The sequence below is a fragment of the Cuculus canorus genome, chromosome 3 (genome assembly GCF_017976375.1).
Source record: "Cuculus canorus isolate bCucCan1 chromosome 3, bCucCan1.pri, whole genome shotgun sequence".
Taxonomy (NCBI): Eukaryota; Metazoa; Chordata; class Aves; order Cuculiformes; family Cuculidae; genus Cuculus; species Cuculus canorus.
The window spans coordinates 109,450,441-109,478,271 of record NC_071403.1 but is presented as its reverse complement, the minus strand read 5'-3'; the positions used below and the strand labels follow the sequence as shown (position 1 = coordinate 109,478,271).

Sequence of the window (27,831 nt, the reverse complement as noted above, 5' to 3'; positions counted from 1 at the left end):
CAAGAAGAGTCTTTTGGCAATGATCCTGCTTGAGAAATTATAATATTTTACATTTTTACTCTGGCTTTCATGTCCATGGGCCCCAAAGTGTTTCACTAAACAGAGGGTTGCGTCCACAACTACTTCCTCCTAGTCATGTCGCACTTGCTCACAGGACTTGCAAAGTTCAACTGACTTTTCAGGTATTTGCCTCACGCACACACAAATAAAAATGCAGCCTTTGACAAAAACTGAATTAATTTCATTAACATAGAAAGCATAGGAGTAATAAATTCAGGTCAAAGAAACCGGTTTGAACCAATGAAAACTGGTTGAAAACACGAAAATGTTTCATTTAGGCACACACATGGACCCTTAAAAGTGATAGCAGCAGTTGAAGTACATCTAATAACCTCTTTAAAGCAGGAAAGTGTGAGCATAAACACAATGTCATGCTAATGTTTAAATTGCACAGGTAGCTCCTAAAAAAACATTTTCACAGATGTCCAAAAGTTACTTAAGCTGGTGTATAACAAAAAAAAGCTTTAAAACTGCTTTTTAGCAGTGATGTTCCCCATGTTTACAGTTAACAGCCCTAAAAACCCTGCCATGGGTGAAGATACTCCCATAGTTTGTCATGGCTACATTTAACCATGAAAGTGTTACTTAAAACGAAAGATTACATGCCAGTTCTCCTTATGATTATAGGGTCTCCCGTCTCCACAAGCTGATCACAGAAGCGTACTGCTATCACCATGCTGTCATTTAAGTGTAAAAATCTACCTTCACAACCAGGAAACCCATGGATAGCCTACATCTGGGTACCACCTGTACGCAACAGCAGTAGCAAGAGAGCTCAACTACATGAACTGAAGTAAAAATACTCCCAACAAGCACATCGTTAGCCAAGAAAGCTCTGTGGCATAACCACATAGACCTCACACAATCCCCTGCTGGTCTTCATTTCTGACCAACGAAGGCCAGCAAGATGGAATGACTCCCACAGTCAAGGTCTTGGCAGAAAGACATTGCCTGCCCCTCTGCACTCCCCTGGCATCCCAACAGCACACAAATCATGACTGAGCTCAGTGTGAGGCCATTTTTTCCTGGACTTCTGGCTATTAAACTGAAGGGATTTTTATTTTGTTTTGTGTTAACAACTGCAAAGTGGCTTTTTTCCCCTCCTGCAAAGCACTGCTATCTATTAGCCCCTAAGCCTTTCTGCGAGTGTGGAGTAGTACAATCCATCAGGGAAACCTGTGATTTGCCCATTGTGCTGCTCAGGTTGTGTACAGAGCTATAATGGTAGCCCTGAAGGTGGTAATTCGTAATGAGCCATTTCACTGAAATCACTGCAATGATTTGTCCATCTCAAATAGAATGAAATGAAAAACATCAGCAGTGCTTCAGCGGCTGCTTCAGCTCCTTTTAGACATTTGGTAAGTCAGTGTGTACATGCCGAAAAAGAAATGGCACTTCGGTGGCAATTATAGGTCTGCCTTGTCCCCCAGTGGGGGTGGCCAGTATTTCTGAAGTTTAAGCAAAATATATGAAGACTACCGCAAGGAGTATTTATGGAACTGAATAAAAGCAATCTGGAGAGGACTACAGAATATTTTAACATAAAATATCACAGACCAATAAGGAATTTTGCATTAAGAATAAGAGTAATGAAATAAAGCTAACAGTAACAAAAGTTATGATTTGAACAATCTTCATTCAGTCAAGCAAAAAATGAGCAGGGGCATTTCAGGGACAGAAATGGATGCACCCAAGCCTGTCACTTGAAACAGAACATTGGGACAGAAGCTGACGTCCAAAATTTAAGTACCATTTCCTTCTGTTATGGATAAACCATGGTCCCCTCTCCCTACGCTCTGTTTCGAACTGGATGCTTACCTGTTTCTGCCTCAGCAATTTTTCACTCCTCCTTCAAACCTCAGAATATGATGTATGTCACTTATTAGACTAGAGACACGCCTGCTCTTGTAAAATTATGCAGCTTAACTCTCCATACCCATAACCAAGTAGATCTTCTGCTCCAAACCGAAGGAAAGAGCTGTAACACCATTATTTTTGTGACGCTTGTGGTGTTTTAAACTAGAAACCGCACTAGAAAATGAACTGAGACCTCTAATATATTTCATGCAAGCCCTCCAACAACTTTCAAATGGTAATGACTTTTATGGACTAGGAAAGATTAGCTTTCATCTTTATAATATATTACCAGATTCTTAGCTGAAATAAGGTACTGAAGACAGCCAGTTTTGCCTAAATTCCTTTCTTTTCTCATGCTTGAAGTAATCGGTACCTTTCAACACATTTGAAATAGTAAATAAGAATTCAGCCTAGTATTTATTTAATGTCTTTTCAAAACATCCTGACTATAACCCACATGTGTAATTCTCATTATTATTAATGTACAGTACAAGTATGAAGGAAAGGTGATTGAGACCAAGTATTGCACTGCACCGTGAAAATTAAAATGAAGTTATTGCCGCTCATACCAAGCAAAGGAGGTGCAAGCATTTCTTTTATAACATACCAACACTACATTAAAGCATGCTTCAGAAGTGCTGGTTTTCTTGAGAGCACTACACCTGTTCATTTTATGAGGTTTTAATAATTGGGATGACTAAAATAAGCCCTGAAAGGTCCTCTCAGATATAACAGAGTTATTCTTTTAAGCATCATGACTGAAAAATATTCAGCGCAAATTTAAAGAAAAGATAGTTCATAAATATAAATGCGTATTTTTAAATTTATTTCTCTATCCTGTCTCAGAGGCAGTTCATCTGGGGTGGAAAAAAGAAATAAATATACAACATATAAAAGTAATGCAAGTAATTTTTTTTATAGAGAACATTAACTAATTCTTACTGCTGTTTAGTACATTTAAATCCCATCTCATGAAGTGCTTGACTGGAAAGAAAGAAAAGGCAGATAATATGCTACACAACAGAAACTAAAAGAACTCTTTTAAGAGATAAACAGTGAGGTCAAGGTTGTTATTAACAGAAATACATTGTAAGGCCAGCTGAATAAATACTTGTATGTTTATGTTTGTAAAACATCTGCATTGCTAGTTCTGATGAAAGCAAAATAATGACTTGAATTGCAAGTTAATAATCAGCATGCAGTGAGTCCTTAGAAAACTACATTTTCCTTTACAAAGCTGCAGCTGTACTGAAACCTCATCCCTTCCTAGCACATGCATTTCTCTTCTGAGTATAGAGCTGGTATTATCGTGCAAACTTATTCAAGAGGTCAAATCCATTCATCTAGAGCTGTATAAGCTTTTTAAATACCTATTATCAGGTGAAATTTCTACTTTGAAATATCTGAATTTGCAGGCAAAGCTATTTTGTTTATAGCTTGCACTATTACTAACCTAAGAAAACCAAACCTGCAAATGCTAGCATCAGAATAAACATCATGAAACCCTAAGCCAGCAATTTTATATAATAAGTCTTGGCACGTGCATTTTCTCTTTCTGCTGATCTTCAGTCTTAAAACTCCCCACTACGTTCACCAAAGCAGAAGCTCAGACCTGTTTAGAGGGCTGTCCACAGCCCTAGAGCTCTCATTGTAAACCTTGTCTATATGTGACTGATAACATCAATCACCCAGTAAACCCTCAGCTGTATTACATAGAATTATGGCAATAATAGAAAAGTTGGGAAGAAAGTTTTCCATACACTGATTAATTAGGAAAACAAAACCAGAATATCTATGACTCTTTGGGAACTTTTGCCCTCAGCTCTCAGCCCTCCTGATCCCTCTTGGGCTGCGGAAATACATACTTCACAAAGTAGCTAAGGATGCCCTGTAAATGTCACTCCTGGGACACCCCAGCTTTCCTGCCAGCAGCCACAGCTGCATTCATGCTGTGGTGCAGACTATTAACCCAAACCAGCAGCTCCAGATTAATTTTTTCTGAAAAGATTGTTATTCCTTTTAAGCTTCAGGGAGAACAGCAGAGGGGAACTTCCTGTCTCCCAACTCTCTCCCCAGAGGCAAAGGCAGATCCTCCCTCCTCTATCCAGAGGTTTTTTGAAAAAACCCTGCTTGCAGCTGTGAAACAAAACAAAGACAAATTGAAGAATATCACAGACCTTATTACTTTATACCCACATCTACTACATTTATTTAATCATAGAATGGTTTGGTTTGGAAAGGATCTTTAAAGGTAATTTAGTTCCAACCCTCTGCAATAAGCAGGGACGTCTTCAGGTAGATTAAATTGCTCAGACCCCATCCAGCTTGACCTTGAATGTTCCCAAGGATGGGACATCTACTGCATCTCTAGGTCACCTATTCAGTGTGTCACCACCACCACTCTGATGATTTTGCTGGCTCTCCTCTGGACCACTTCAACAGGTCCATGCCTTTCCTGAGTTGAGAGCTCCAGAGCTGGACACTGTACTCTAGGTGAGGTCTTACCAAAGCAGAGTAAGGGGGCAGAATCATCTTCCTCAACCAGCTGGCCATGCTTCTTTTGGTGCACCCCAGGATACAGTTGGCTTTCTAGGTTGTGAGCACACATTGTTGGCTCATGTCCAGGTTTTCATCCACCAGCCCAAGTCCTTCTCTGCAGGGCTTCTCTCAATCCCTTCTATCCCCTAGCCTGCATTCATACCAGCAGTTGTCCCAACACAGGTGCCGAACTTTGCACTTAGCCTTGTTGAACCTCACAAGGTTCACAGAGGCCCAATTCTTGAGCTTGTGCAGGTTCCTCTGGATGGCATCCCTCAGGTGTGTCAACTACACCACTTAGCTTGGTGTCATCTGCAGACTTGCTGAGGATGTACACAGTCCCACTATCTATGACACTAAAGACATTATGGATGCACTCAATCCTGTTATCTGTGTCTCTGATGAACATATCAAACAGTACTGGTCCTAATACGGACCCCTGAGGGACACCAGTCTCCATCAAGCCATTGACCACTACCCTCGGGATGCAACCATCCAACCAACCAATTCCTCATTCACTGAACAGACCACCCATCAAATTCATCTCTCTCCAATTTATTACAGAGAGAGAAGGATGTCACGGAGGACCATGTCAAAGGCCTTAGAGAAGTCCAGGTAAATAATAACCATAGCTACTCCCCTGTCCACTGAGTGACTCCACCACAGAAGGCCAATAAGTTGGTCAGGTAGGACTCGTCCTTGGTGAAGCCATGCTGGCTGTCACAAATCACCTCTCTCTCCTCCAGCTGCCTTAGTATAGCTTCCAGGAGGATCTGTTGCATCATCTTCCCTGGCACTGAGGTGAGGCTGACATGTCAGTAGTTCCCAGGCTCCTCCTTTCTTCCCTTTCTAAAAATGGGTGCAATGTTTCCCTATTTCTGACATTGTGTTCTCTAAATTGCATATATAATTATATTTAATTCAAAAATTGTGTGGGAAAATTAATCCCTTTCATCTTCTATTTCTATGCTGCATTTAATTCTTCAGGCCAGAAGCCATCACACCATACGCTACACCACAAAGTAGCAAAAGAGGTGCTGTATTCATCACTCTCAATGGCAAAAGTCTTCTGAAACAAGTACTTTTTCATACATTTGGCTTCCTAAGTCTGAGGTCTTCTGGAAGGAAACCACCACATTTTAATGCAAAGGACATGAACTTTCAATGGAATTATCCAAATAGACTGCTCGCTTAGTCTTTGTCTGCAATGAAATATACTTAATTTTTAATTGCAGAAGTACATAATGTAAGTAATAACATTCTGGAAGTATAAATGATAAAAACATACGTTACAGAAATGTTTATACAGAAGCATAGATCATTTCTGTATGCACTCTGGTTATTGTTTTCTAAGCAATGATACAGTCCTGTGCATGGGAATGATGTTTCCTGTAAAAGAAATGCCACAAAATCATCCTGCATAGCTTGTTGGACTGTAAGACCCAGAGGACCAATGTGTCTTACAAATGGTACATACTCCACTGAGCATGGGACCAAAAAGACCTGGGCTCTGTTTTCAGCCCTGCCACTGCCTAGCAAGCAACTACAGCAGCTTTTCACAGGAAAGTCTAACCTTTTTGTGCCCCATTTCCACATCCGCAGAATGGGAATGCTGGCATTTTTCTACACAAAGCACTTTATCATCAACAGGTGAAAACATGCATACACTTAATACAAGGTTATTTTCTCCAATATGTCAAGCTTTCTCCATGTTACTTCATTTGTATTATTCATGCCTGAAGAATGCAAGAGAAAATACTTTAGCACTGCGATGCTAAAACTGTTCTTCTTTGCTGTTCCCTGCTGCTGCTGTAGCATATTTTGTTGACAGACTCCAGTACGGCTGGTGTTAAACAAACAGGAATGATACCTACATCTGCTTGAGAAGTGTTGCCTAGCAACTGCAATCAAAGGGTATTTTACCCTCACCGATCCACTGTAAATTAATAGAAGTCCCTCTACAATATTCTAACACGTTATGTTTTAGTGGCTATCTAAATGCTATGTTACTATTATTTCATAGGTAATGTTTTTTCATTTTGTGATCTGCTTCAGTCAAAAAAATGGAGCAGCCAGAAAAGGTCAGATTATGAAGCACAAAAAGGTTCAGAGATCTGTTTGATGTAGAAATATTCTTTGACAGCTCATTGCATTTATTTACCACACCCTTTTCTTCTCCATTTCAGAATCTATTTCAGCTGCCCCATGGGAACCTGAAGCTATTAGCCTGAATTATCATTCTGAATGCAAATTTCACAAGGTAATACCAAATTGAGAAGGTTTCAATTTGTGTAGTTACTGAGATGCTTTTCCTTAAGAGAGGTTACAGGTCTGTTATTTGTTTGCATATTAACAGCAATGATTTTCAGTATGCCTGACATTACAATGTTAATTTATCACATGTCTAACAGCCGAATACCAGATGATGTGCTGCAGAGTGCACATCAACACACAAAAAAGAAATTAGTATTTGAGATACTAAACAGGTTACACAAGCGAGGGAACAAATCAATCAAACGTGGAGTATAGAGGGCTGGTAGAACATATTCATTAGGTTTTAGCAAGTTCTACTTCCAACCGTATTGGAGCAGGTGCAGAATTTTGATTTAAAGGGCTTTTACTGAAAATCCCTAATCAAACATGCTGGAACTTATCAGTGAACGTTAAACCTCCCACACTCTCCTCATCGCAAAAACAATTATCTGTAGTAGCAGGAAGGATCAAACAGGTTGGTAAAATCCAGATGTGCTTATAAAATTCCTTTCTTCCACTATGTACACATACACTTTTACCAAGTCCGTATTTAAGCCTGAAAACGTATTGCTTTATAGCCAGTCCCCAGAACAGCGTTTCCTCCATTTGATGTATCTGCCCTTAGCTCTCCCTCTTCCACACCACACACACCATCCATGTGTATTTTTACATGGTATATAACTTTTTTAAGTTCCTCTATCCAACACCTAACACACCTCCCAGCCTTACAAATATTAATTCTTAAAGGGAAAGTGGCTTTTCCATGGCTAGACCAGGGGCATTTCACCGGATAGCAGCTAGCAGAGCAGGATACTAAACAAATGGTGATAGAAAAACAAAACCAAGCACAAAGAAGCAAAAGATAGAAGAATATACTTGGACTTCAGCAAAAGCTTACACATTTGGTTGTTTCCTGACTCTGCCTGGTCCATTATGGGAGATTGCTTTTTGTCCATAACTATTAAAAGGTGAGCAAGTTGAAGCGCTTTTCTTAGCAAGACCCTCCACATCATCTCTTCTCTCCACATCTCAGTGCTCTGTGCTTCATGCAGTCCAAGATCAAATGCAACTCTAGCAAAAGCAGCTCCTGGATTTTTTTGCTGTGCTTCTCTCAGCTTAAAGGGTGAATTTAACATAAAGAGCATATTATCCAATGTCAGGAATTCCGACAAAACCAGCAATGCTGTAGGATGCAAGATGAACTTTTGATTGTTCCTGAAACTACTGGAGGTTTGAGCCACGCAGTGACTTTGGTTTAGCACTGACTGTGCTTATACCAGTTTTCATCCTCTTAAAATATGCACTATAAATGTGCAGCTCCCTCAGCAGAACAACTGGGACATATACTATGAGAACAACAGCTAGTAGACATGGCCATAATTAAGAACTCAAGATCACAGAAGTCTGATGCAAGCTTGTTTAGTAATTGCCCAACTCTCTTGAAAATTTACCTTGAAGTCAAATCTAAATTCTTTAGAGCTGTGGGCTTGTTTGCTTGTTTGTTTAGGGAGTATTTTCAATCCAGGAAAATATCTGTGGTAATTGCTGACAAAACCCATCTTGAAGATACATTTCTTCAGAGTTAATATTTCCAGCCTGGAGAGTCCTTATCTGGTGAGTCTCTAGAATGAAAAATGCTCCATAATTTCAGTCCTTTTTGTAGGTACCTAATTCTTTTCCAACAATTTTAACTTCTCATTTAGAGGTTTTTATTTTTTCCCTTCCTTTGTGCATAATTTCAGATTTCTCTACACTGAATTTGATCCACCATTAATCCCCACAGTATGTGAGTTCTTTCACCACACTATGTGAGCTTTTTCCACATTGGACTTCACTAACGTACTCTCTCCTTCAACAACACTAACTACTTCACCTTTACTTTTTATCTTTCAGCCAACGGATTATTCTCTTGCATTATGCGAATTTAATTTCTCTGACAGTCTTTAATGAGAGACTTCCCTCGTCCACACACTTGCTGAGACCATTAGGGAATTCCACTCATTTCTGAAACTCAACTGTCCTTTACAAATGCTGTTTTGGCTCTTCTTCCACACAGCCTATAGATTCCCGTGAATTATGAGCCACGTGCCCATAAATATGGTTCCTATCCACCCCCTCTGAAATATTGGTCTGCGATTTACCATGCATTTTTTTTAAAAAAACTGCTTTTCTAACGAGCACGCCATTAGCTTCTTGAAGTTGCAAGGTAATAAAGTAGTTTTAAACAAGTACTTACACACTAAACGGTATGGCTATTTCTTCACATTCCTAGTAATGTGGTCCTTCTAATTTTGCCTATCAGACTAACACCTTTATCTCCAAGATGTTAAAACTGAAGTAGGTCCTTCCTGTAAACAAGAATGAATTAGAGCTAATGCTTTTTAGCGTGTTTTTCAAAACGCTCAAGAAAATTTTGCACAGAACAGCCCCACAGCAGCTAAATTTGTCTTAATTCTGTAGTTCTTTTACAAACATATAGGCATAAGCATGAGAGTCATAACTCAGAACTGGTGGAGAGCATTCTACTGAGATAAAAACTAATAAATTAATTCTAGCAGAAACATAAGGTAGCACTAATGTCTTGGAAAGATGATTTTTGTTCTTCGAACTAATGTAAAGGACGAGTAGAAACACTTCCATGGCATGCAAACCATGGAAACAGAACTCTAAACGTCAAAAAAAGTCAGCAACTTGTCTTTGTAGCCAGCCCTACCAGACTCTGTCTCCTCCCAAATATATGCTGGGGTTTGTTTCTCCAACAGTCAGCCATCATAGCTGACTATGGTCAGAGAGATCAGAATGTGCGACTGGTATACATGAAGGGCAAACTACTATACGTGAGCAGAGCAAGAGAAAATGGGACAGAGTCCTACCTTGGAGCATGCCTTGGTGGCAACACGGCTTCCAAAGGCTCTTACCCGTCTAGTAACACTTAGTAGCTGTACTGACTCAGATCTGCACTCAGAAACAAAATCTAGCCCTTACATTTACAAGAACCACATTTGGAGACTTAAGTCTGTTTAATGACTCCTAATTTGTACATGATGCTGACAGCTGAATTTCCCCTTCAATCTCCATTATATTGCATGTCACTTTTGTTGCTTCCTGGGGAAAAAAGAGCAACTCTTATATAAAAACAAAAAACAATTCTTGATGAGATTGACATGAAAGAAAGAAAGTTGTTTCTCATCAGTAATTACTTCCCCCTGGGTTTGACAATGTTTACAAATCAGAGATTTTTCTTCATATATGGCTTGACCTATCATGAATTACCACTGCTGCTACCAATTCCTCTCCTCCCTGCACACAGAAAAAAAAAAGGTTTGCTATCTCAATTTTGTACTGTAATTAAATATTTTCTGATGGCATATTATTTATTCTTCCTCACCTGCAGCTCTCCTGGCATTTATACAACCCCAAATATTAGTAGGCAATTAAAAAACTGTTACTAACAATATTAATATCCTAAGAGCATGTTTGATGTGAGTGAGACACAGGACTGAACTACTTGACCGCAAGGAACAGATGTTTATTATTTTTTTTCATTTTTACGTTATTTTATTTTTTAATTTGTACTTTATCTAGCACTTTGCAGTGTTGTCCACAAACAAGGCTCTTATGCAGTTCAGGAGGAAATATGAAAAAAAAAAAAAAAAGAATGATGAGCCAGATTTATCAATAATGTCATTTGTCCACTCTCTCAAACTACCGAAGAGTGAAACAAAGATTAAAAAGAGAATAGGTATAATTTTGTTATTTTATATTTTTATTAATGTATTGTTCTTAAGGACAAAAAAAAAATCAAAATTAGCTACAGTTTTCCACCAAAACCAACTTCAAAGATAAGAAGGCCCTCTGATCATCTTTGTACCCCTCCCTCCAGACCTGTTCCAACAGTTCCATATCCTTCTTATATTGAGGATTCCAGAACTGGACACAATACTCCAGGTGGGGTCTCGCAAGAGCACAGTAGAGGGACAGAATCACCTGCCTCGACCTACTGGCCACTCTTCTTTTGATGCAACCCAGAATACAGTTGGTTTTGCCTTATTACAAACAATATGATTGGACCTTATAAGCCTAGTGTACTAATGAAAAATAAATTGTATACTGTACAGATTCGTGCACACTAACATACGTTTGTGGGGTTTTATCCAAAAAGTCAGAAGTTTTCCCATTCTGTTAATACATAAGAAAAATTAAATGCCTTGACAAAGGTAGCAAAATTGGGGTTGAAATGCATCCAAAAGCCAGGATCTGCAAAACACCTTATTTCTGCTGTAAAGTTGATTTGAACTTAATATATTTGTCTTTAAAGACTTGATCCAGGCCCTCTGATACATGTTGGATTATAAGCATATTGAAAATAACAGATTTTAACTGCCCAGAGAGGTGGTTGAGTCACCATCCCTGGAGGTATTTAAAAGACAGGTAGACAAGGTGCTCAGGGACGTGGTTTACTGGTAGATAAGAATGGTTGGACTCGAAGACCGAAGAGGTCTTTTCCAGCCTAGTGATTCTATGATTCTATGATTTTGCAAAGGGCATTTTATAGGCATCTCACAGCCAAGAAATTTCATTGACTTCAGTTAAAATACATAAATGAAAATATGCATTTTGTGTCCAACATATAAACTAATGTAGTGCATGTAGTGTATTGTAGTTAAGACACTAATTATTGTTCCTGGCAAATGGCGAATGTTCAGCAATTTAAGGTACTGAAAATATTTTCATTTATTCTCTCCCCATACTTCTCTCTATTTCAGAAAAACTACATACACTTATGTCTATTTTTTTCCCCCTCAACAGAAGGAATAAATTAACAGCATCAGTAAAATGGAATTTTACAATGAGTTAGTATTTATCACACTAAACCACTAAGACTTCTTCCTCAGCTGGAACTGTGCACATACCCAGATGGTGTATTGGATTATAATTTCACAAAATGAGTTTACTCTCTCAACAGTTTCTCTTGCAATTTCCTCTGAAAAGTAATCTGAATACTTCCACAGTCTCTGTTCATACTCCCCGAGGAGTCTCCCACATCTTTTCTATACGGCATTATTTTATTTTGCCAACATGGAATAAATACATGTACATGTACTACATGAACAACTAAGGTACTTCTACAGGATTTTTATTTTTTATTATGTCATTATAGTATTTATATTAAGCTCTTTAGAAGTATTTTTATTTAATGCACAGTTAATTTTTCCTGTCCCTGATATCTTTAATAACCAAACTAAACCCTGTCGTGTTCTTTTCCTGGTTCTTTCTGAAGGACAATGAAAAGTGAAAATTTTTCTATGTTTACACCTAGGTGATCCAAGATTTAATCAATATTAGCAAAATATTATATCTCAGGTTATTCCACGCGTGTAAACACATCAGCTGCGAAGGGGACAAAACCTGTGCCCTACAGGAGAGCTGCAAAAAGCCTAAAAAGATAACTGCATTTCTGCTGTAAGGATAGAGCAACTCAGTGATCCCAGCACAGGATCAGGTGCTGACCCTGGACCTGCTGGGTTTTGTCACTGAGTGCCATCCCCAGGCAGCGGCCTCTCATGGTGCAGAGACGTGAGACGGTGGCAAACTCTCTTTGCTTTCACCGCAGTACTTGCTGCCCATGACCATTTGGTGTGCCAGCAGCTGAGGGCTGAGGAAGAAGTTTGGCCAACGATCTGTCCCTGGAGCATGTACTCTCAGCTTACACTGACTCATTTTGAGAAAAACAGGGCATTACAGAAGTTTGTCACTCGGTAGCCTGCTCACCAGTCCAGCACCTGTGACCACCACCTCCAGGTCATGCAGAGCAACAGCAATGACTGGAATACAGCAGCCGGGCAGGCACCTCCCTATCCAAGGTACTCCTCAGCACCTTAGAAGGAGGAAGATAATCTGCCTTCCTGGGCACAGATGTTGTCCTGGGACACTGGCAAGTTAGAGGAATGGCACAGTGTTTAGAAATGTTTTCTTTTTTCCCTTAGCCATTCCATAGCATCTTGTGTTTATCTTTTAACTGCACCAGAGAAGTATTTGGGAGCCCACGCAAAGTTTGTGCATTGCCAGCTGCACTCCTCTGCAGAGGCACAGGAGAAGCGCACACAGGCAACCGGAGCACCTCACGCTGAGGACACGTAGAAATTGGACAGTGAAGCACCATTTCTGAAGCTGGAAGAAAGGCCGGGTTTGGGCAACATTCCAGAGGAAGCCAAGGGAGAAATGGTGTTGCATCCTCCCGGCGCATAGGGAAGTCCCACCAGTGGAGGGCTGGGCATAGAGCCACCCTAGGGCAGCACCCCACAACGAACCAACCACACCCAAGCATCTGACTTCCCACAGCACTACCTGCAACACTTCTGGAAGGCAGTGAGAGGCCTGAGACAGTTCATGTTTAATCCCAGTCAAATGAAAAACCTGACACAAGCTGGATATGTGAAATACGAGTGAGTGGGGCACTCCATTAACCTTTCTGAACAGAAATTTCTCCTCAGAGGGATCACCACAGAATTCTCATGAGACAGATAGAAATATGCTGATTTTAAAGATGAAATGGATTATTCGTCTCCTCATTTTACCTGGATTCAAGATAAATATATCAGAAAAAAAAAAACCCTAGCTTTATAGCTAAATTAGCAGGTTACATTGCTTGGAGCATAATGTAATGTTACAAGAGGGCTTTATTTGGCTTTAGGACTTGTCACCGGCATTATATAATCCAACATCGAAGGGATTCTGTTAGCATCCCTTTGTTCTAAAGTGAAGGCTTTTCGCTGATCTACTGATATTGTTTGTATAAAAGGAAGGAAGTTCGGTTCTCTTTGGTGGTGGGACATTAGAGCTCTAATTCGGTCATCATCTCCTGGTAAACTGAAATGCGGCTCATTTTGTTAAAGCCTGATTATTTTTGCACATTTAAGAAGTTTAAAAATGGCATTGTTTACCACCATGTTTGACATATCTCAAATAACTGATCCAATTAACACGATTAACAGTGTTGCAGTAACACTTTCGCTACTGTAGACCTCTTAAATAAACCATTTTTGTAATTTGCATAGATGGTGAAACGAACCACAATTTCTGAGAAGCATCACTCTTGTTCACAACAGATAAGAAATGAAGCAAGGCAGCCAAACATTCTCAAAATAAATCTGCTAAGCGAATGCAAGCAAATTTGATATCAGGCTAAGCCTCTCATGGTTATAATCACTGTGAGGATGCCTACTGCTTCTAGCCACGCAAGGCACGCCTAAGTTTCTCAGTCAGACATCATTACTGGTTAATGACAGAATGATTGATACTTACAAGTCTGCTTGGCTTATACTGTCAAACTTGGGCAACACCTCAGATGGTTTAGTATGCACTACATAGTAAAGGATAAGAAAAAAAAATTAAGAAGCTACATTCATAACAAAAATAAACCAGTAACCAATAATTACTGTTCCACTGTAATCTCTGTTGTCCACAACATATCTTCCTGACATGGAAATGAGAAAATAAGGTAGCAATATTTAAATTAATACACTATATAGATATTCACTATCTGCTGCTTTTGCAAAATCCTGCAGACAGTTGAGCTATTTAAGCTGCCATTGGAATTGACACACTGATCAAAGCACCTGGAATGCAATGGTGTTTTGAAGAGGAGCTGTGCTTTTTCTGTGTCTTTCTGCCTTACCAGAGCTCTGGTAACTCATCTGTAAGACGTATTCATGCATTTCTCCATCATTTACCATTTTCTACATTTTACTCTGTTTAGTTTAACTTAGCCTTCATTAAAAGTCTAATGAAGAAAAAAGTTAAAAGCCATTTCAAATTCAGATATTTGGTGTTTAGTAAAAATATGCAAATGTATGAATCAATAAACAGATAAAGCTGCTTTTCAGTTACTAAGTGGAGTTCTTTGGGATTTTTGCTTTTCCTCATGAGTTTCATGTGTCCTAGATGACAGATTTGATTAGCAATGGTTCAGCCCATGAAGAACAGGTCTGAATCCAAAATGTTAATACTACAGGAAAGATAATTGGAGAGGCAATTTAACAGACTATAAGACATCTTTCCTAGGATGCTTTCCCAAATTATCCTGTGTTATTTGCTGAATGGACAAAAAAATATATTGCTCATGCTTCCAGTGAATTTCCCATCAAGACACAGAGGCGAGATTGTTGAGCATTTAGGCTGTGATTATACAGTAATCTCAGACACAAACGTTGCTTTACACCAGCAGTTCAAGCCCCACACTTTCATTTTAGAGACACATAGAAGAGCTGATTGGGAAAACATATTTTTCATACACGATGGAAACAAGAGTAACCAATTTTGACACAGTTAGAATTTCTGGTGCAGCCAACTGTCTTTCAACTGCCTCAAAGTACTCTATAAGCTGCAGCTGGGAAATACAGCTGGGGCTTCAAAGACCAAGATATAAAGTCCTGCTCTGCTTGATTCAGTTGTGGGACTTCCAGCCATATCTTCCAAATAATTACATTTCTGCTATAACAAGTTGGTTATTAGCTGTTCTGAAACAGGGAGAAGTCTGTTCCTCTCCTCGTCTCTTTCTCATTTTATCAGGTTTTCCCCCAAAAAGCCACCCAAGTTTTATGGGTCGAGAAAACTGCATGTCCATAAATTTAGTACCAACAAAGCTGCAGGTGGAGCAGTTGGAAAGGGCCTTGCCAAAACACAGTTCATACAAGCACTTTGTCAACCACTTCTGTGCAAAGTCAACCAGGGTGAGAGTGGTAGGCACATAGTCAGGCACGTGCAGCCAGTTACATCTCACCTTAGGATCATAGTCTAGGTTGGAAAGGACCATAAGGATGATCTAATTCCAACCCCTCTGCCATGGACATTCCAGCCTCCACCATACCAGCCTGCTCAAGGTCCCTCCCAACCTGGCTTTGAACATCTCCAGCAAAGGGGCATCCACAACTTTCCTGGGCAACCTATGCCAGTGCCTCACCACCCTCATCATGAAAAATTTCACCCTGCTGCTCTATCTTTAACCATGCCAATTTCTCCAATGATGGTCTTACCTCATCTCTTGAAGAAACATTCTGTTAGAATATGGAGGGGAAGCATTAATAGGAAAACAGTTTTGGTTTCTGTAAAATAGCAATTCCTGTTTAAACTATCCACTTCAAGTGCCCACAGCACTGATCACCGCACCAGAGGCAAGTTATTTTTTTTCAGTTTACCCTAAATGGAGTAGAGCAAACACAGGTAACACTCAGACATGCAGCTTCAGAAGAAAAGCGTTTTTCTCAAAAACTACTTCCCCACCCCACCAGATTTTGCATTCTCCACTATGCAGTTCTTTCTGCTAGGAAGCATTTGATTACATCTTCCTTAAATATTCAGAATTTTCCTTACATTCTGCCTGGATTTTTTTGGCTCTCAATTCTTGACTTTCCTATATGCATGAATCATGAATTCAGAGATCCATGAACAAGCTTACTTGATAGACTGTGTATTACGTTATCATTCACTTTCCTCTGTTATCTTACGTGTTGTCAAATCAGACTTTACATTATGTCACAGCTACTCTTTCTGAATGGTTAATTTTTCACTAAAATTTACACAGATGGGCAATTGTTTTAAGGCTTGAATACTTGCCAACAATTGCAGTGGCATAAAACTGATCCCCAAAGCCCAAACAACCACAGAGAACACCAAAACCAGAAGACAACACTGTATGTAAACTATACCAGTTTTAGAGATGGCAGAGTGAAAATGAAATTTTTTCACACTATTAAAAAAGCCTTCAATCACTACAAGTATATACTTCTGTATACGTCAACATGTAAAATTGCACATTTCAAATCCCCCATGAATAAGTAGAGAGAAACAAACCAACTTAAAGAATAAAGGAGGAGCTTTTGTGTCTTAATACACAAATTGTCTCATACTACTCATAGGAGGAGTAGGGTAACCATCCTTTAAAGTCCTAAATGTACTTGTCTATAAAAATGAATAAAACATAAGAGGTACTCTTGAAAAAAGACGTCACCCAGAGAACCAGGAAGTGGCTTACTTTTCACCTCCTCTAGGTTGACAGCACAAGGGCCAGTGACTAATAATTCCACCGTTAGCTGCCTGTTATCCACACACTGAAGAGCAGAAATATGGATCATTCACATAAGGTACCAGAAAACCATCCATGCACTGTGTCTGATTTTGCATCCTGCCATTGTTACTGCTGCTGCAAGGGTGCATAGTGGTGCCACCTACAAAATAGCCTGAGGCAGAACCAAGGTCAAAAAATATCACCAAGGTTATATTTGCATCCACCATGGACAAATGCAATAATACATATACAAGATCTTACCCGAGTATACAAAGTCATACAGCATCCAGCCAAGCCTGGCACTGGTAAAATCACCTGTTGCCTTCCCTTCTTTCCTTCTAGAAGTCTCACCAAGTTTTTTCTCAATTTTCCAAAATTCTTAAGCAAACCATCAGTGGCCTTATAAAAATGTACATCAAGAATTATCACTTATTGGTTTGCACAGGATGAAACGAAACGGAGATAATAAGGATAAAACAAGACAGCAATCTAAATCAGGTTTTCAAAAGAAAGCACTGCCATAAAATAGTCTGTGCTTCAAGGTCCTCAGGGAGAAGTCTTTGATTTCCTGAAGAATCATTTACAGAGAGACACGAACATTTGGTTCTAAATGCATAAATAATTAAAGAAGTTAATAATTGAATACATGAGCCATTCTTGTCTGAAAAGAAAATTTAGAAACTGTTGCAAGCAATTCTTCAATGACATTGACTTTCTTAAGCACAGTGTAGTCTTTCTTCCTCATTTTGTATTCCTTCTCGAAATGGAAAGATGTTGAACAGTGAAACCTGGAGCATGTGATGCTCCACCGTAGACTCAGAAAAGCCTGGGTGCTGAGCCACAAGTTTCTGGGGGACTGTACATGTTACCAGGACTTTCACACATGTTCTAGTAGTCAATACCACCAAGTATCTTCTCCATGAAATACAGACCAGTAGAATAAAAGGGAAAAGGAGCTCTGGCAAACTGAAAATATTTCTCAACAGAACAACCACTGCTATTACTTGAATATTTGAAATAAACAATTCTCCTGATTTTAAAATAATTTTATGGTTATGTTTTCCCCATATGGTTCTCTTTATTATTGTCCACTTCTCTACAAATGAGAATGCATGGCCTTACCTACATTCTCTGTCTCTGTTACATGTTTCCCTACAAACCCCAAGTTCAGTTGCAAACTTCTCAGCGATACATAAGTGTTCAAAACGGGCTGCTCAGAACAAAGAAAAAAATCCTATTAAAACCTTAATTTTCATTCATTTAAAAATTTATCCTGTCATTTACAAAAAGAAAAAAAAAAATACAAGACTGTAAGCAGTAATCTAATTTTTAACTTCATTATCAAGAAGGTCATGTTTCCAGAATATCTATTACAGAATTTTGAGGAAATTCTGACACTGATTTCAGGCAGGTGAAATTATGTATTCACACATGAGCACATGACAGGCCCCGGCAATCTGTAAAGATCCTTCTTGGCATGTGTCCTACTAACAAATTATGGCCCATGAGTAAGGAAGAAAGGAATGAGAAAGTGAAGGGACATACTGGAACATGTCAGTTAGCCATTTGTGATTAACAAGGCCAACCGCAACAATACACTCCAGTGCTAAGTTTCAAAATTTCATTTCAATAATCTAATTAAAATAGATGCTGATGCAGAACCACTGACTTCATAAACCACACATGTTTCTGAATTTGGTGCATGCAATAATTAAAGATAGGTTCGGCAGCTGCTGCGGAGATTTCTTATTTCCAATAGGAGCGGCATTAATTAACCTCTGACTTTCCAAAAATATTAAGAATGAGGAACGATTGCTCACCCCTCGGTGACCAATGCCCAGCCTGGCCCTAGCAGTAAACCCTGGCTCCCAGCAAATTCTCCCAGTTTATACACTGAGCGTGATAGGAAGGACATGTATAGGAAGGAATATCCCTTTGGCCAGTTTGGGTCAGCTGTTCCAGCTGTGCCCCCTCCCAGCTTCCCATGCAATCCCACCTTCTTGCTGGCAGGCCAGCATGAGAAACTGAAAAGTCTGTGACTGCAGCAACTGAAAACATCAATGTGTTACAAACATTTTCATCCCCGATCTAAAACATAGAACTGTACCAGCTACCAGAAAGAAAATCAACTTTATCCCAGCTGAAGCCAGGAGGACAAACAGCCTTCTAGAATGTGATGATTTATCTACATGCTAATACTGGTTTATCAAAGCAGCTTATGGATTTACCAGCACATGAAGTACCAAAAGTACATTCAACACTTCACAGACAAAGGACAAATTGTTCCTCTCACTCACGGATACTTCATCCAAACATCGTGTCCACACTTGAATGGAGGTATTAATGGTGGCGTCAGTGAGCCCACAAAGGGAGGGAAGACTACACATCTCACTGAACCATAAGCTCTGTGAATTAATTTAAACAACAGAGAGCTAAATGAACAGTAGGCAGCATAGAGATAGGTGGCATGAGAAAAAGCAGTGTACTACAGGGTAAATCAGGTGTGTGTGTGACAAAGAAGTAAAAAAATTTCATCAGGAATTAATGGGAACTCCACTTCTACTGCTCCTATTCAAATCAATGCAGAAGGGCTCCCTGAGCAAATTGCCAACAGGATATTGCTGGCCTTACAACTAGGTGACTGCTAATTGCTACCTGGACTGAGAAAGATTCTCCATTATTTTAGTACTTGAAAGAGAACTCGGTTAGCAACCTCCACATAATTAGTTTCCTAACAAGAGAAAGGATTTCAGCCGCAGGATGCCTGAGGAGGAGGGAGAAAGGAGGGCCCGCTATTTCTTTTTGTTGTTCATTTGTTTTTCCTCTTTTCTCTTTGGTGACCTCCCTCTTATTTTCCTACACTGCAAGGGAGAAATTATATTAATGGCATAATACGTGTTATTAAGCATAAGCTTTGCTTCTCTTATGTTAAACTATCGTATCTTCTTGTTTTCACAATTCTGTCAGAAAGACTCACTATATATAAACATATATGTATATAAATTGACGTGACAGCTTTCCTGCAAAAGAAAACTGCTACTGCAGCTGACCAAAAAATTTCTATTAAAATCATTTTCTACTACATTATGGCTTTAAAGGCACTGTGCTTTTGTTAAATATTGTTGACTAATTTAAAATTACATTCAAAGTGGTTTCTTCTTAAATTAAAATATTGTGTTTCACATCAAAGTCTGTTGCAAAACATATTTTATTTTGCTCACTCACAAGCATCACCAATATTTATTTGCAACATCACTGATAGTAGACTTCCACTTGTAGCCTAGAATGACAAGATGTCACAATGACTTGAGTATTCTAATTGAATACTTAAACCGTATGACACCATCAAGCACGTCATGAACTGCTACTACTTTCATGACACCAATACTCTAAAAATTAAAAAAAAAGTCAAAATTAATTTGGTGTTGAAGTAAAAGTTAATTTTTCTTCTAGTTAAATCTTACACATTATTTTATCTCAAATTTGCAGTGGGCTTTGGAAACATTTCAGCTTTGCAAACATGAAATCACTGCAAAGTGCCTTCTCCTTATCCTCTCATTATGCTGTTTCAGCTTCTGTCATTAACCAGAGCAGAAACTTCCATGGCTCCACCAACAGTTTATCCCATCTGACATATGCCTGTCCATCCCTATAGAAAAAAAACAAGGTACCAGCTTCAAAGCAACTGTTCTCTATAAAGACACAGACCCGCGTAAGAGAATTATCCTCTGCATCAACATACAGAGACACAGGGCAAATGTGGAAGTGACTTAAGTCCTCACTTCTTGGGCTCCTCCAGCACAACAGCAAAGATATATTTCACTGTATACTTCAAATGCATAATGCCACTCAACCTTGAAAGACCTCTTGAAGAATGCTGTAGAGGTAAGAATAAGAATCAGGTTTTGGATAAATAGGTGCTATCATATTTTAAAGCTGATTTTTTATAAGCCTCTGTGGCTTACTGGACATCTCAGTGTTTTTCAAACCTCAGAAATCTTCCAAGATTTCATTTCATAATCCCTAAAATATATTCCAGGAGTTGCTACACTTACAAGCACCAATGAAAAAAGGAGGAAAAAAAAAAAAAAAAGGCAGAGAGAAAAATGTAAAGATTCATAAAAAGCAAAATAATAAGAAAAAAATCTCAATTCATTCAGATAAATGCCAGTATTACATTGCCAAGCGGCTTGACGTTTCTGGAAGAATCACAGGACATTGAAAGCTGAATGATAAGAGGAAAACCCGCTGGCCTAACAACATTTTGCTGTCCCCTATTTCACCTCCCTGGATAGCAAGAAGCCTTTAGCCTACGATGCCAAGATCTGAATGATAAACTTTTCTGCCAAATCCCAGCCTTTCTAAAATCAAAGACAAAATTGCAGAACAAAGACCTAATTCTGTACCGATAGCCACTGGTCTTAGACACAGATAACATATACTTACTTCTAAGCTCTTTGGTCTGAGTAAGCTACTATTATAGCATTTCTCCACATGGAAAGTTTTTGAGGGAGCTCCTGGTAAGCTTTAGCAAGATTTTTCCTGTATAACATATGTGGCCTTATCTATTATACACAAGTTTTGAGTTAATGATACAATATGATTTTATAAAGAAGACAAAATCCATTTCACCTTCCACCAATCCTGGCAAAAATTGTCTTTTCTAATTAAATCATTCATTCAATGATCAGGAACTACATTGTCATTAACTAAGTTTCACATAAGTGCAGACAGATCACTAACACAGATATCTCACTTTTTACTATTATGGTCTGCAGTTCCCACCAATGCATACTCTTTCTTCAGACCAGTTTTTAAAAAAAGAGCCCTAATTCCGTCTTTTCTTTCATTTTTTTTGTCTCATAAGGAAAGTTGCTACAAATTACATTCTCCTGCAATGAACGAAACAGTGAATACACAAAGACGCTGCAAAGCTAAAGTGTTTTCATGTTTGAAAGAAACAGCATTTCTTTTCCTTTCTAAAACCATAATATTTCTTTCTAAATACTGTCTGTAAATGTGGCTTTTAGGCTCCTTACGCTTTTAATAAGAAAAATATTATGTGGAAATGTGATTCTGTAAGCAGCAATTCTAATTTATATAGCAGACAGCTTTAAATGCCTGTCTAAATTTACAACCATGTTCATTTAATGGCTAGTCAGATCACTCCTGCTTTGGCTATCTCTAGAGAGGAAAATGGATTCCCATTAACAATTTGCAGGCTGGGAGAAATCTCTGACCTATGCACAGTACTTACAAAGGTCACCTTTCTCTGCAACAGCTAAAGATGAGGGCAATCTTCAAGAGATTTGTTCCTGCTGTTCTCTTCTGATGAAGGAACCTTCTGCATCTCCTCTGCTTTTTATCACCCAAAATACAGCTCTCATCAGTAACCACAGGAAAGAGACATCTAACATTATTTAATGTTTGGGGTTTTTTCCTCCAAACACAAGGACAGCGTATGAGGACTGAATCTAATAAGGTTTAATGGTGAAGAAGACAAGACCGTGCAATTCCTTTTGGTAAAATTTAGTGAGGTACTAGGAAAAAAGAGCCAAAAAAATGCTTGGGGGGTGGTGGGAATTGACTATAGAGAGACACTCCATGATCTTTAAAATATGATCTGAACCATGAAGATAAACAGAGCCTTTTGATCATATACATGATGCTGCCATGACCACTTACTCACATGAAGGCTAAACTTCTGCGTACAGCTTTGATCCAGTATCAGACCAACAATATGCTGAAGTTAACGGTGCTCCTCAGATTACATTTGTCTTAGGGAAGTTAAGGGTACAAATTTTGCCTTAAATGACTATTAGATAAGATGTTGTTTCTGTAACACATATGGTTTCTTTGGGGACATGTCTTGTTTTCTCTTTCTCATCCCCTTAAAAGAACAACAGTCTTTCCTCATGGGTAGATACTGGAAAGGTTTCCTTTTAATGAAATACCATCTCCTATAAATACTGTTTCTACTACATCTACATGACCTAAGGTAATGGGTATAATAGAAAAGACAATGAAAAATAATGGATCACCTTATTTTAAATACAGGGGGCTTTGTCTTACAGGTTATAGCCAGAGGATGCCATAAAATAAAATAATCCCTTAAAAATGCCAGTGCACAAAAGCAGTCAATAGACATCACACTAAGCACTTACAAATCAATAGTGATAAGTCAGTATGTTTTAGCTCACAGATGTTTCTTCAACCACTGTTTTTGTAATACCTAATTCACTAGTATAAACGTATCAGACCAATGCTGTAAATAATAAAGTTGCTTAGTAGATTATAAGGCAGCAGGATGAAGAAATGGGATGACACTACCCCTTACCACTTGTGTAAAAATCTGTTCTATTTTTTGCAGAAGAAAGATATGCTGCAATGCTGAAGCATACAATTATTTTTAAAAGGGACAAAAATACTACATTTAGAAAAATCCACTTATTTTAGAAGAATTGTACCTGCTCTCTAAAAATAAGCCTTCCCTAGCCAGAAAACAAGTGATGGGGGGAAAAGAATGTATAAAATTGAAAATCATGGTTAGTAAAGATGAAACATGAAATGTATACACTCATGAGACTGCTATACTGTACAAAAAACATTAATTATAGGCAGTCATTTGGAGTGTCTGGAAAACTAACAGTATATCCTCTATGTATTTTACTGCTCACATTTAACCGTTACATGAAGTCTTCAAGATTTATTCAATGTATATGGCAGATAATGAGCACTTTACCTGGATAAGACCTCCCTAGGGACAGTCCTGACTACCAAAGTCTAATTTTTATCAGGGGGCGGTGGGGTGGGGAGAGGACGTGGAGAACTGGTACTCGTTGTCAAAAGCAGCTAAATACTGCAGCATGCTGATGTGCTTTCAGAGAGTGCAGAAGAACATGGGCTCCCGGAGAAATGAGACATCTAAGTTACCAGAGCTTTGATTTCTCTATCAAAGTGGAAGAGAAAAGAAAATAAGAAAGGAAAAGTTATCAGACATTTGTTTCCAATAAATTGAACTGAAATGGAAACACTCAGGTTGATCATTTTTCTAAGCATATTCAGATACTTTCACAGCAGAAATCTTATCCGCATACTTCAGCAACAAAAAACTTCTTTGTTAGGTATAAACTCAGGATGCAAGAACAAGCTACCTTCTTTGCCTGTTCCTTATTCCTATCCATTCCTACATGGTGCTGTAGAGGAATCTAGCCCCACCACCGTGGCCACGCCACCCTCCTCTCTAGAGTCACCTTAGTTTCCACTTTCCTCTTCACTCAGACAGAGCCTCCTTAACGGCCAAGGCACAATGTGGTCCATTCTCATTTCTCTTTAAATTCCCTGATGTTTTGTTTCGCACTTTGCCAACGTGATCAGAGATTTGCCAACATGATTACATTGAGGCCCATTGAGGTTACATTTGAGGTCCTCTGTCTATTCGTTAACTTTTCAAAACTACACTTTCATACTCACCTTGAGGAGCAGCAGTTTGCTTTCTAGGGCTTTGTTATCACCGCGTAACATGCTGAGCAGTGCTTCATCTCACTGTACTCACTGAAGAACAGGATGGGCCACAAGTATCTTCAGCTGTTTTCCTTCTCTTAGGCCCACTTCAATTAATATTTTGATTTTTTTTTAATTTTTTTGTTTTTCTTCTTTTAGCTTCTAACACACGAAATCTGGTTTTAAAGTCTGCTCTCTTTAAAGCATCAAATCGAATTCAAGGTCTTGGGGCCAATTGCAGGGAGAGATTTTCACTTGTTGCTGTTAATTTAAGGTAATTAGTTCTGTCAAAAACCAGATGGTTATAATATCTGCATAACTTCACTGCCAAAACAGAGAATAATTGTTATTTCTCAGACTCCTACTAAGTCAGGAAGGGGTTTGCTGAAGTACTCATTTTAAAAAAGTTAATTAGTCACCTATTTTTAATCTAGACATTTGGAACAATTAATGGCACAGGTTCTAAGCATGTAAGGTATCACCTGCTCTCCGAAATGAAAGCCATAGTCAACCCTCCTGACACAGCCAAGCTTTCAGCACTATGGGAAAAGCACGTCTGTGCAATGCAGCTATGAGGGAACTGGTTCCTTGACAAATTTATGAGCAACATCAGCATCCCTGCCTTTAGTGAGCAAGAAACACTTATCCAATTTGAGTTCCCTTCTAAAGCCACAGTACAAAATAAACACATGAAAACCCTTCAAATAAAATAAAGCCCCTCAAAGTACACCTGCATCTCTGGAAGAGTTGAAAGAGCAAATCGCATTAGTGAGGGTATTAGTTGCCTGAAGCAAGATTAGTTGACTAAATTGAGAGCCACATGAGATGCTCTGTGCATCTAAAACAAGCTAGGAGGCTGGCAGACAAAGGACCTGACAGAAACCATCAAGTGGAGGCCAGGTGGGATACTCAAGACTATCTCAAGTGGCAGTGGATGCCTGGGCTCAACCTGCAGCATCCAGCCCCTAACATGTTAGTCAAAGTTTTCAAGTACTGCAACAAGAGAAAATTAAGAACATCTGACGGGCCCAGTAATAAGCCTCATCTCCAGTGCAGGAGAGCAATGTTTGAAAGAGATTATAATATGGATGGGCCTCTGCACTTTGTGTCTGGCTGCTCTGGTCACAAAAATTCAGGGTTTTTTTTTTATTATTTAATGGCATTTTTAACAGTGTAGTAATGTGTCAGATACTGATTCAACTGCACACCTTTAACAGAACACCTAACCATGGAAAATGCAGATATTAACACAACTAAAAGTTGTGGTTTTTTCTTTTATTGCATTGTCACACCCTCCTAGATATCTCCCTAAAATTACGCACAGAGGAGCAGAGACAGGGACATGTGATATTTCCTGTTCTCTCAGTCTCTGCAAGTATGCATATGTTGGGTTCAGCAGCGAGGGAGACAAGGCAGTCCTTCAGATGCATTATAAATTACTCCAGAGTAACAAAGGAGACAAGGATGAAAGTAAATTCCTCCAAAACTTAAACAGATGTGTAAAGATACCATTTATAATATTCTAGTGATAATCTCTTCCGCATTTTAATACTCCCTCTGTTAACTGAGGAGATGACTCTTTTATCACACTGCTGACAACTGAAGGTGCTTCACGAATGACAATTTTTTGAAAAAAATTACATCTGAAACACCATATACCCCAAAGCCCCAAAATATTCACTGACTTTTCACTGTTAGTAATTATATTGTTTTTAAAAGAGAGTTCTAAGATAATTTTCTATAATTCTCTATTTAATAAGAGAGAAAATCAATTGAGAAAGGTTTACTCTTCTGGTTTGCTTGAGGGGGAGAGGTGGGATTTGCACAGTGGTATTGACTGGCTGTTAGTCAATTCAATATAATTTTGGTATGGCAGCAGTTGCATCATTTTGTATCATGCAGTCTTGGATGAAAAAATAAATCCAGCACCACCCCTTCCTATCTCTGCACTTTGGTCTTTTTGGAGATGGACTTAAAAGCCTCTGCTTCCCAGATTTCCATGCCAGTGAGCCTACGCATATAAGATTTCTACCTGATTGAGAAGATTTTTCCTATTTACAATTAATCTAGTACAAACATTTTGATTTGAAAGTTCCTTTGTGCTACACGGTACATTCAGTGGTTAGGGGGTTAATGCATGAAATGGATCACTGGGCTGAAAACAAAAATCACTGTTAAAAAAATGTGATACCAGGAGAGTTAGGCACAACATAATATTGTAACCACTGAGAATTCTCAACAGTAAAATAAAGCCTTGTACTCCCAGCATTTTCATTAGTTTTCCAGTAGTGCTGGACGCAGTGTGAATTACAATGAGCTAGAAAGCAGTGGTTGCTCTCTTTAAAGAACATGCGCTGTATACGGGGAAGTAATTTCTTCAAATCATACTGTGCTGGTTATTGGTTTGTATATACTGGTATGCATTTTAGCACTTAGAAATTATATTTCTCTCCATTACTGAATGCTGCATATAGCCTGCAAAACAATATGTGCTTAGCAGCTCTCAAAATGAAACCCATTGTAAGGTAAATATTTATTTAGAAGTATGCACAGTGATATAAATCTGTAGAAAGAGCATTCTGCACCAGATCTTTCACTGGGAGAACGTTTTTTTTAAGTCTGGACAGGAGGTACTATGTTTTCATTATAACAACTGCAGAAGATAACATTAAAAAGATGACTAAAAACCAAAACAGGCCAAAAATTCAGGTTGATGTAAGCTTCTAATACAGAATGTTGCTCTGTGGTAGTTTATCTCTGGGTTGGTTTTTTCCTTCTGATAAATAGCTGATTTGAGCAAGTAAAGCATGTATCTGTTGCAGTTTGATTCCAGCCCAAACCAGTACAGCATCATAACACCACCAAACATTTCAGAAAAGAGACAAACAAGCTTACGTGTACAGAACTACTAATTTCTCTGAAACCTCTACTTATACAGGTCTTCAAGAATTAACCATACAATCTGCATTTGAAAGAAGATTTGAGTTGGTCCAGGTCTCAGCCTGAGCTTTCCAAAGGCTCATCCAGGGACTCGATAGGTATGGGTAAAAAAAAAAAAACAAAGGAGTTGTGCTCTCTGACCATTTACAGTGCACAACCTTTATTTTCAGCTGCCTGACACCTAGAAGACCAAGCTCTGACCAACCTGCACAGCAACTGGAAAACCTGAGCCTCTCGTTCTTTAGAAACCCCATCAGCCCAGACAAAACTGTATAGAACCTGCACTACATCACTGGGAGGAGTTTGGTATGAATTCAGTGACGCACATCACATGCAGAACAGTTTGTAGCAAGCATCCTTTCTCAAACCCTAACTTGATTCAAGCCCCAGAGTCTCAGAAAGCCTGAAAAAGTGCTGAAAGCCATCTGCTTATCTCCTAAATAATTACCTATACCACACTGTATGGATGTTTCAATGTCTTCCACATATAGTGAACTTTAATTCACAGAGACACTGAGCTTAGAAAGGACTGCTAGAGATCTTCTAGTCCACCTCGCCCTGCTCAGACGGGGTTTTCTACAGCAGGTTACCCAGGATCATGCCCCATTAGATTC

At 38.9% G+C, this 27,831-nt stretch overlaps 1 protein-coding gene across 2 annotated transcripts in view; it reads right to left on the bottom strand.

Moving 5' to 3' along the window:
* The window catches only part of SMYD3 (SET and MYND domain containing 3), a 387,008-nt gene that overhangs the window by 239,709 nt on the left and 119,468 nt on the right, over window positions 1-27,831 (bottom strand). The window contains exon 1 of one of the 2 annotated variants that reach the window (XM_054063818.1): window positions 17,036-17,402. The exons of the other annotated variant lie outside the window; for it this stretch is intronic. Coding sequence (XP_053919793.1) covers window positions 17,036-17,053 — 18 coding nt within the window. The 5' untranslated portion in view covers window positions 17,054-17,402. Of the gene's footprint in view, window positions 1-17,035; window positions 17,403-27,831 lie in introns of those variants that run through there. 2 annotated transcript variants of the gene reach the window in all.